This window comes from Rhagoletis zephyria, unplaced genomic scaffold (genome assembly GCF_001687245.7).
Source record: "Rhagoletis zephyria isolate East Lansing unplaced genomic scaffold, Rhagoletis_zephyria_1.1 Rzeph_scaffold_03391, whole genome shotgun sequence".
Lineage (NCBI taxonomy): Eukaryota > Metazoa > Arthropoda > Insecta > Diptera > Tephritidae > Rhagoletis > Rhagoletis zephyria.
In genome coordinates this window covers 45,415-56,569 of record NW_016160474.1, presented here as the reverse complement: position 1 = coordinate 56,569, position 11,155 = coordinate 45,415, and the positions used below count along the sequence as shown (strand labels likewise).

Below are 11,155 nucleotides of genomic sequence, written 5' to 3'. Positions count from 1 at the left end.
AGACAATGAAAAGGAGAAATTTCTTTTTGCTGAAATATTAAATTTTAAAAGTGCTTAAGTAAACAAAAAATTCCACTAAAGTTATTGTAAGTAATTGCTTTAACTTTTGACATCATTACATTTGCTATAAACTTTTTTTATGTACATATGTATATCGCATATGAATTGACGGGTACATACATATTTAATTGTGCTAAAATTGCAATGTGTCTACTTTGNATTTATGTACATATGTATATCGCATATGAATTGATACGGGTACATACATATTTAATTGTGCTAAAATTGCAATGTGTCTACTTTGCAATTTAATTGTTGTTGCATGGCTTAGTGATAAGATGTTTACGTTCTCTATTCACTGAATATTCTTGTTTTTACAGTTCAGTGTGTAGTTCTATGTAGATAGAAGCAGCGCTCAAACGGGTGCTTAGCAAATGTTTGGTTTTTGAATTAAATAACATTTCTTTGACTGATTAGCAAATAAAAAAAAAAAAATAAAAAAAAAATAAGTTTGTGAAAATGTGTAAAAAAGTGTTTGTTTTAAGGAAAATGCAACTTTTTGTAATAAATGTTATTGTTTTAAGTGTGTTTGTGCCAACAATCAACAGCAATTTGACGGTAATATTTTACATATAAAAAACTTATTTATTTGGGAATGAGTTATGAAAGCGTTAGCATGTGAAAATCGATACTGAAATTGTCAAAATCTTATATGCATATTAGGGTGATCCGAAATAATCGACCTATACGACGAATCTATAACCTTAAAAGGGCCTATTTACTGATAAGAAAATTCCCTCATTTGGAAAAATTGTTATTCCAATTTTAAAAGTGGTCGGTTAGCATTTGAAATTTTCCATATATGTATATAACGTGCAAAAAATTGTTTTCATTAAAANGTATACGACGAATCTATAACCTTAAAAGGGAAAAATTGTTATTCCAATTTTAAAAGTGGTCGGTTAGCATTTGAAATTTTCCATATATGTATATAACGTGCAAAAAATTGTTTTCATTAAAAATGGTGTAACTATTGAAGCGTTCGAGTTAAGATTTTTTTTTTGGCATATTCTTGTATGCCATTAAATTGTCAAAAAAATAACTCTGTCTAGATTTAAAAATGTAATACTTAGGGCTTTATGATTGGTAATATTTATGCTTAATGAAAAAACTTACACTAAAATGATACAAAATGTTAAAAAATGTTGATTATAAACTAGATTTATCAGAGAAGAGAAAGTTTTACAGNCGGGCTAAGAAAGTTGAAAAAAGAAGAAATATGCAGTTTTAGGGCTTTATGATTGGTAATATTCATGCTTAATGAAAAAAATTACACTAAAATGATACAAAATGTTAAAAATGTTGATTATAAACTAGATTTATCAGAGAAGAGAAAGTTTTACAGCCCGATCCTGTGCACTTGGTAAATATTTTTATTTTTTTTATAATTTGTCAGCTACGGTAGTCAAATCTTTTTTGCTTTTAAATTCATATTTATTAAATGTTACAATGAAATAAGTTCCACTCAAGTGGAAATCAGTTCCCCTCAAGTGGAAATCGTAGAGCTTTTTATTTTATAAATATTGACACAGAATGCGATGGGAGCTTTTACTTGTTAAAAGTCTTGATACAATTTCTTTANGTTTTAAATTCATATTTATTAAATGTTACAATGAAATAAGTTCCACTCACGTGGAAATCAGTTCCCCTCATGTGGAAATCGTAGAGCTTTTTATTTTATAAATATTGACACAGAATGCGATGGGAGCTTTTACTTGTTAAAAGTCTTGATACAATTTCTTTACAAATAATTTATCAAGAAAACACAGAATTGCGTGGTTAATTTATATGTGTATTTATTTTTTTGAATTTTCTTTAAATTATTAATAAAATTCAGTTTCTTCCAATTAGGATATTTCTAGCAAAACAATTGCATTAGTTACCTGCAAAATAAATTGATTTTGTTTCTGCCTTTCGTCAAAGTTCGATTCCAATTTTGTATCAACGGTATACCTCGTTCAGTTATATCATTAAAATATATATTTAATACCCTAACTCGTCTCTAAGACAGCCAACTTCAGGGTATTTTTTTAGAGAATCGAATGCCACACAGGAATATGCCCATAAAAAAATTGTATCTCAAACCGTTCAGAAGTTATAACATTTTTAATGAAAACAAATTTTTTTACATGTTATTTACGTAGAAAATTTCAAATGCCCTCCGGCCATAACTTCGTTAGGTTAGTTATTTTGGATCACCCTAATACATATAGGTGTATATGTATGTACATAAATTTTAGGGATACCATATTTGCTTGTGAGCATACGTTCCAAGAAAACTAATTGTCATCTTTGTTTGTCCTCTTCATTTCTTTAATTTATAATAAGTTTGTAGTTTGAATTGTTGTTATTACTACCATAGATCACGATTATCAAGATAAGTACAAAATGTGTAACCAACTACAACTATATGAATACGAAAATGAGGTTCTTTGAACTCAGGGAAACGAAGAGTACACATTATTGTACCGAGTGCTTGTGCACTCACTGCGGTATATCAGATCGGAAGAAAAATCAAAAAAAAAAACATTTGAATTCAATTAAAAATTATGGTTAAATATGTATGTAAATGAACGTAAACAAATTTTACTTCCTTTAGGAAAAACTAAGATAGCTCGCAGATCTTTGGTAATATTTATTAAATAAAAAAATAACTTTAATGCGCAGGCCCAGTGAAAATTGTGTGGCTTATTTCTGGAAATGAGTATTGTCCCCTTGGCATCGTTTTACCAATTGCTTTATTTTGGCACTTTGGTTTAATAAGTATGAGAGGGACCACCCCCGCGCCGCCTTTTACAAAAACTCCGACTCTGTGCTTAGAGCATGCGTATTAGACCTTNACCGGCCATAACTTCGTTAGGTTAGTTATTTTGGATCACCCTAATATATATAGGTGTATATGTATGTACATAAATTTTAGGGATACTATATTTGCTTGTGAGCATACGTTCCATGAAAACTAATTGTCATCTTTGTTTGTCCTCTTCATTTCTTTAATTTATAATAAGTTTGGAGTTTGAATTGTTGTTATTACTACCATAGATCACGATTATCAAGATAAGTACAAAATGTGTAAACAACTACAACTATATGAATACGAAAATGAGGTTCTTAGAACTCAGGGAAACGAAGAGTACACATTATTGTACCGAGTGCTTGTGCACTCACTGCGGTATATCAGATCGGAAGAAAAATCAAAAAACAAAAAAAACATTTAAATTCAATTAAAAATTATGGTTAAATATGTATGTAAATGAACGTAAACAAATTTTACTTCCTTTAGGAAAAACTAAGATGGCTTATAGCTCGCAGATCTTTGGTAATATTTATTAAATAAAAAAATAACTTTAATGCGCAGGCCCAGTGAAAATTGTGTGGCGTATTTCTGGAAATGAGTATAGTCCCCTTGGCATCGTTTTACCAATTGCTTTATTTTGGCATTTTGGCTTAATAAGTATGAGAGGGACCACCCCCGCGCCTCCTTTTACAAAAACTCCGACTCTGTGCTTAGAGCATGCGTATTAGACCTTTTTGGCGAACTTAAATGAACTAAAATTAAGGTGGTGCGTTGGGGTGATAAGAACTGAAATGTGGTGGGTAAGTAACGGAATTGGGTACTTGAAACAACTCTTGAACGAAAAAATTTTCTCCTCGATACAAGAGCATCTGCATATCGTACTTTAAGGTCCAACTGTAAATATAGACGATATGACAAAAAATGTAGGAAGGTGACCGTAGCAATCGGCAAAAAAAAATTGTTTTTTCGTAAGTGCCTGGAAAAAGTAATTCAGTCTAAGTAAGGGGTATACGGCGAACTTTTTTCTGGTACCGCCTAATTTGTCTGATTTCATATACATAAGTACATATGTATCTCCATACCAAGTTAAAGTATTATACCATAAATACTTCCAGAGCTATGCATTATGGAAAACTCAGTTTGTATGGAATATGCGACGCCCTCTTAATGAATCGAAATTATTTCTAACATATGACCGACCATCCGTGCAAAATCTGCAGTAGATACGACAAATTTGATTGTGAGCAGACAAGCGGTTTAGGATGCAACTACGAACATACTTATTTACTTAGGCCAGTAGTGCACACATGAGCCAAACGTAGCCACTCGGCTTTCACGTACAAACAGTGTTGCCAGATGCTTTTTTCAAGCTATAAATTTTCGGAAAAAATGCGCATTTTTCACTCAAAAACTGTTATCTTCAATTTTGGCCAGTTTCACCAGCAATTTATGTAAATGGATGATGATGGAATGCAAAGGACATCTTAAATCTTTTGTTTCAAACAGTGCTCTTAACCGAAAAACCATATTGGTTTTTCTCGGATACTTATCATATTGCGCATTAACATAGAGGTTTTTCTCGGAAAGATATACAAATGCGCGCATTATATTTTTGGTAGATTATACTCGATAAAAAGTTAATTTATTTGTATTTTTCAATTCCGTTGTAAATGGCGACAAGCTGGTCAATTATTCTGTCTGGTTCATCATGTAATTTTGGACATACTCCATATAATAGAGGTAATGAATTACCCGGTCAAAGGTAATATATATCCGGATAGTTGTATCTTTAACCGGGTACCCGGGCAGAAGATTATATTTGTACAGGTCCTTGATTAGCGGTTTATATTTGCCCAAGTACCCAGGTAGTGGGTTAACTTTATCCGAGTACGCGGATTGGCGGTTATGTTTATTCGGATACCAGGATACCCCTGATATGGGGTTATTTTTATCGGATATGGGGTTATTTTTATCCGAGTACCCGGGTAGTAGATTATCTTTACCCGCCTACAGGGTTATTTTAACCCCCGAACCCGGGTAGGCGGTTATCTTTATGGGAGTACCCGGGTAGGGTTACCTTTCCGAGTACTCGGGTAGTCGGTTATCGTTATCCGGGTACCTGATAGTGGGTTTGTGTGGCAGATTCCCCGGGAAGGGGGTACCAAAGTAGGTGGTTACTTTTTTCCAGGTACCAGGGTAGGAGATTTTATTTACTCGGGTACCCGGGTAGTGAATTTATTTTTAGCTGCTTTCAACTAAAATTTGCCTGTGAAATGGCCCCGTATAAATACCGTATTACCCATTTCCTTATTCAACCCCCATCTATCAGGTGAAGCTGATTCGCCGCTATTTAAACATGATTGTTAATTGTGTACATTAATTTGATTGAACGTGGTAAAAATTGATTATGTTTAATAAAAATTGATTATGTTTAATTAAGATATCAACGCTTTTGGCTTCTGTATTCGGTTGAACATTAAACTGTGGATGAACGTTCTGTTCAGCTTCGTCCTCGGAAGAAAATTTGATCTTCGATCGTATTCTAATAATGTGTGGGTAATTTATGTAATATCGGTGCCAGTGATCTTTTAAACGGAGCATCATTCTCCATACGCACGACATGCCCAAGCCAATGCAACCTCTTTATTTTTACACGCTCGTACAGTTATTCATTTAATTTTCTAATTAGTATTTAGTGAAGCCATAAATACTAACTACTTTTGTATCCAGTATTTAGTAAAGTAAATAATTTTGTACGCGGTACTTAGTGAAGCCAAAGCCTCTAAATACTTTGGTACGCGGTATTTAGTAACATCATAAATTCTTAAGTAAATTGTACTTTGGTATTCACCACAACATAAATACCTAAATACTTTTGCACTTAGTACTTAATACTTAGTAAATAAAATTCTCCCCATCACTGTTTTCACGTAAAGTATGCAGATAAGTACACTTAGAGCTTAGAAGAACTGAGGAGATAGGTAAAATTCATTTACTTATTGATGCAAATTTATGGATATCTCTTTTTAGAACTTCCTAAGAAATAATTTGGATATAAAATATTAATTTTAAATTCTTATTTTTTTCTGCAGCCTCACAAAATAGCGCTCCACAATTACCCAGTTCAGGAACATATAGTGCACACCAGCGATGGCTACCTGCTCAACATCTATCGCATACCAGCACCTGCCACGCAAACGCACTCACTTCCAACCAAAAGAAGCAAAGTCGTCTTACTACAGCACGGTTTTACACTCTCCTCCGATATTTGGCTGCTGCGTGGCCCCAGCGCCGATCTGCCATACCTGCTGGCTGACGCTGGCTACGATGTTTGGTTGGGCAATCATCGTGGCAATCACTATGGCCGCCGACACGCAACCCTGGATCCTAAAATCGACAGGCAACACTTTTGGAACTTTACATGGCATGAAATGGGCTATTTTGATCTGGCCAATACTGTGGACTATATACTCGGTGAGACTGGTCAAAAAACAATGCACTATGTTGGCTACTCGCAAGGCGGAATGGTAGCGTTGGTGCTGCTGGCGACACGTCCGGATTATGCGGCGAAATTCAAATCTCTACAATTCACTGCGCCGACTGTTTATATGGGAAATATTAATGTGCCGTTACCTATGACATGGCGTCACAAGCTGAGCGAATATATGGGCCGCTTATTAGATTGGTGGGGTTATGCTGAAACGTTGCACTTTGCGCATTGGAATGCGCATCAACGCTTGTGCAAGACGCTGTGTGACGATGGCGCGTGGTTTAGGCCGATCTATTTGAAAGTATATGGCATGATAGCTGGACCTGTGGCTGCAGAGGAAGATTATGAGGTGAGGCGCTTGTGATTTCGTAAAAATTTAAGTGAAAGTAGGTATTTTCTTTTCTTTTGTCCATTCCAGCACATACTAACCGACATGTGTGGCACGCTGCCTGTGGGCGCATCCAACAAACAGCTGCTCCACTATATACAGCTACACACCTCTGGTGGTTTCCAGCAATTTGACTACGGCAGTGTCGATAAGAATCTGCGTCAATATGGTCTGACTTCACCACCCAGTTATAATTTGAGCTCAATCAGAAATTGTGTAACGCTCTACTATAGCGAAACGGATTCCATGAGCGCGGCGGAAGATGTCCGTCAACTTGGCAAGGAGCTGCCATGCGCGAAGCTGTATCCATTACCTCATGCGGCTTGGAATCATGGGGATTTTATGTGGTCTCGCTATGCTCCAGAGGCGTTACATGGGCGTATTTTAGGGAATATGAATGCGTGGGAGGCGAGTGAAGAGGAAAGAATGAAGAACTGACTTTAATTATGTAGATGAGTAGTACATAAGTATTTAGTATTGTTTAGGAAATGTAAATAAAAGTTATGTCGAATTTCCGCTAGAACTTAATGGTTATTTTTTTTAACGTAATGACAAATATCTTATTATATCAAATGAGCAATTCTTGTATATATATATATATCCATAGGGTTCTCGGAAACGGCTCTAACGATTTTGAAAAAAGGTAAAATATAACTATTCATGGGTACCAAGAGGAGCTTCTTAAACAATGCTTTCCCTGTATACAAAATGTTATCCCTTAGGATAATAGTGTTAGGTTGCCACTTATTTTCGATTCTGCACAATTTATATAAAACATCGCAATATGGATATCAATGAATTATTGAGAACTTTCATCTGAAAAAATTTTTCATCAGGGTTGCCACGCTTCTATGTAGTGAAAATTTTTATTTTGTTACTTTCAATCAGCATTTTTTTTTAATATATACACAGTACATATACGCTCAAGATATGTACCATTAATTCCACCGTATTTCGGAATAGGGTTGCCACCCAAATTTTGTAGTAAGTCATTTACTTAATAGATAGCGAAATCCTAAATTTTTTCTTCCAAAATATTTTTTTTAAAGGTATCCAAANTACATAAACAGTACATATACGCTCAAGATATGTACCATTAATTCCACCGTATTTCGGAATAGGGTTGCCACCCAAATTTTGTAGTAAGTCATTTACTTAGTAGATATCGAAATCCTAAATTTTTTCTTCCAAAATATTTTTTTTAAAGGTATCCAAATCTTGAAAACTTCAAAAAGAATATGCACTATAAATTTGTTTTGTTAAAAATTTAATGACAACCTTATTTTGAAACCACAGTCATATGTTGCTAGCAATAGTTAACGAAAGGGGTCATAGCCTATAGATCATCCCCATAGATGCGGCATAACTAGCTGATATGCATAACTATATAAGGGAAGTCGTCAGCAATTCATTATCACCGAGAGTCTTGATCATTATCGTCGAAAAGTCGAGCGTCAGAGCCAGCGTCGGCAGCATTTGTTTACGCCCAGCGCTGGTTTACGATAACCGATACCTACACTCTCTATAGGCCTCACATCACTTTACAGGTTCGCTTCCGATACATCATAAATATAGGAAAGACGTCTTGATGATGTCTTCATAGTTACACTCGGAGCCATATTTGTCCTTTGTAAATGCTCACTACGAGTTCCAAGAAGAAAGCACATTACTCTAGCCGGCTGAAATTAAGTACGTCCGATAGTTTCACTTGTGTTTTCTCTACCTAGATGGTGAACAAGTTTGGTCGAAATTGGTAGAATGGTTACTGAGATATACATACACATGCAATCATAAGTAGGCGGAACTACACCCAGTTTCAAATATTTATAATAATCTTATGTTCCCTGGACAGACTATTGTAAACATCCATTTTGAGTGGATTCGCTTTGTTATATGGAAGGTAGGCGTGGATATTGTCCGATTTTGACCATATTAAATGCGATCTATATATATTAGGGGGGTCCTTAAAAATCAAATGAACGATTTTTTCCGTCTCACCCCCTAAATCGGTAATACCACGATCACAGATATTACATATAAATTTTGGTCCCGATTGGAGTCGGTTAAGGCGTATCGCAATGGGGTTAAAGGCCAGAAGCCTCTATGGAGACTCAAAAAATTAAAAATATTTTTTTTTTTTCATTTAATACCCAAAATCGATACTACTAAAGTCGAAGATATCCCATATAAATTTTGGTCCCGATTTCTGTCGGTTAAGATGTTTTCGTAGGGTAATCTGCACTTTGACCTCTATGCGACACACCTTAACCGTCTCCAATCGTCACCAAAATTTATATGTAATATCTTCGACTATACTAGCATCGACGTAGGGGTTAAGGCTTAGGAAATCTGATGTAAAAATTTACTTCCTACATTTAAGGACCATCCTAATATACATATATATGTTTCTATATTCTGCTGTAGGTGGTCCCATATTCGAACTCTGTCAGACATAACTTCAAAATGATAATATGAAATTTCGATCTCTCTTTTATTTTTCCTCAATTCGAAAAAGTATTTGCGAAGTGCAGGATATTTAAATAGAAACGCGTTTAAAGAAAACAATCTCGAGCTTTACCCCTGCATTACTTGTCCCCTTCTTTCAAGTTAGCTTTTTGTAGCTAACCACAAGCTATATATTTTATAGAAATCCCGCAAAAAAGCAAACTACAAGTAGGTTATTTTTTATCAATTGATATATTTTTTCTGCAGGGTACTTAAATTTTTCATTTAATTTTGAATTTAATGTATCCGTTTGTTTATCCTTGTTATGTATGCAGGCAAGCACAACTACATTTACAACGCAACCTTTCTCGTATTTACTAACTTTTTACGCGTGCCGTTAGTTTTTGAAAGTTCAAGTTCACTATGTGGAATGACAGAAAATAAATTCGAGGACCAAACTGACAATGCGAAAACTAACAAAAAAAACAGCAAAAATAAAAAGATAAATAAAAACATAAACTTTGAACTGTCCGTAGTTAAATAATATTTGTGTATGTGTGTACATAATCGTATAACTGTATTTGTATGTCGCTCAACGGCAAACAAGAAAAAATTGTTAACAAGTCTGCGAAAGTAGTTCATTGTCAGCGCCATAAACTTTTGTTTAAATTTGATTTTTTTCCATTCTTTTATTTTTAGAATTTTGTTGGTGAAATGGTGGCATAACAGATTCTAGCTATCACGCTGAGCTATGTATGCCCATATATGTAATATGTATGTGCGAAAATAAAAGTTGCTGTGTACTGAATACTGAAGTGTTGACTTTTTAACGGTAAATACGGGTATTGAATGCCAGTAGTGCATAAAGATGGTTGCAACAACAGGAAAAAATAAAAAATGACAAGAGGAAGTGTCAAAAGATTGAAGTATTAATGATGATTTAGTTGAAAAGTAGATGTGTGTTTAAGGAGAATCGATAACCTAGGTAGACAAAAGTATGCACTGGTTAGAGACTGAAGAAATAAGCGATTAATTCAATAAGACCGCATTCGAAAATAGCGTGCGGAATAGGTAGTTTTCGAATATATCAGCAGTAAGGCACAATTGTCGTAAAATACCGCTAACATTCACTGATGCGATGGACCCGAATGACATTAGTAAGTCTCGAGAATCAAGGGCATTACGGGTCCAATATCTTCTGAAACACTGTCCACCCTGATAGTAAGCCTAAATTGTGATGATCGAACTAAAAGATAATAATCCAGGTGGTACCCATGCAAGTGGAAATCTACCTTCATTTACCGCACGGTTATGGATTTTTGGAAGCACGCAATCATTACACAAGTCTCCAGAGGTTAAGCGAAGGCGCACATCCTGGTGGAACGGAACGTAACTTTACCTCTTGAATTTTCACAGTCAGAACTGCAATATTTGATTGGGTATGCAGTCATCTGGCAACGACCGGGAAGGTCTGATCTCATTTTCTCAGAAGAAGAGGGAAAGTACGTCGGAGCAGGTGGCGAAACGCAGGCAAGAGAAATCTTCTCTTTTTTGGCTCTTGGCAGTGTTCCTGCTGCCTCAACTTTTAATAGACCACGGTATAGGAGGTTACGTCCACGGAAATCAATGGCTCCTTGTGGCATGCAGAGGCACCCGAATCTGTTGGAAGGCGGTGAAAAATTGGGATTCCTAGGATGAAGCCTAAATGGGAAAAAATTGAAAAATTCGTTGTCTGCAATGTGAACGTGTTTGGTATTTTTGTAATGGTAATTAATCCACAAAAAAATTAAACAGAAATTTCCATATGAAATAAATTATATGCCATCAGGAAGCCACTAAAGTCGACAAATTTTATTTTAATGCGTAAGCTCTTCACGGGAACTAATGTCAAAAATACATTCTTTGAAATAAAATGTTGGTTTGACGTTTTTAAAAGACTTTGGATTTTACTTCAGTTGAGGCGTAGGTTTTCTGT

The 11,155-nt window shown here is 35.1% G+C and overlaps 1 protein-coding gene across 1 annotated transcript; it reads left to right on the top strand.

Annotated features, from left to right (window-relative positions):
* The first annotated feature begins 371 nt into the window (after positions 1 to 371).
* LOC108368926 (lipase 3-like) lies at positions 372 to 7,258 on the top strand. The gene is made up of 3 exons (XM_017623893.1): positions 372 to 618; positions 5,950 to 6,696; positions 6,766 to 7,258. Exons 1-3 carry the CDS (start codon positions 520 to 522, stop codon positions 7,171 to 7,173), a joined length of 1,254 nt encoding a protein of 417 aa, XP_017479382.1. The 5' UTR covers positions 372 to 519; the 3' UTR covers positions 7,174 to 7,258.
* Positions 7,259 to 11,155: the final 3,897 nt, after the last annotated feature.

What these genes read in the sequence shown, in the direction of transcription:
- LOC108368926 (XM_017623893.1), top strand. Translation starts at nt 520, where the DNA reads ATGTGTAAAAAAGTGTTTGTTTTAAGGAAAATGCAACTTTTTGTAATA. An exon ending in CAATCAACAGCAATTTGACG is followed by an intron (nt 619 to 5,949) that starts GTAATATTTTAC and finishes TTTTTTCTGCAG; the next exon opens with CCTCACAAAATAGCGCTCCA. An exon ending in CTGCAGAGGAAGATTATGAG is followed by an intron (nt 6,697 to 6,765) that starts GTGAGGCGCTTG and finishes TGTCCATTCCAG; the next exon opens with CACATACTAACCGACATGTG.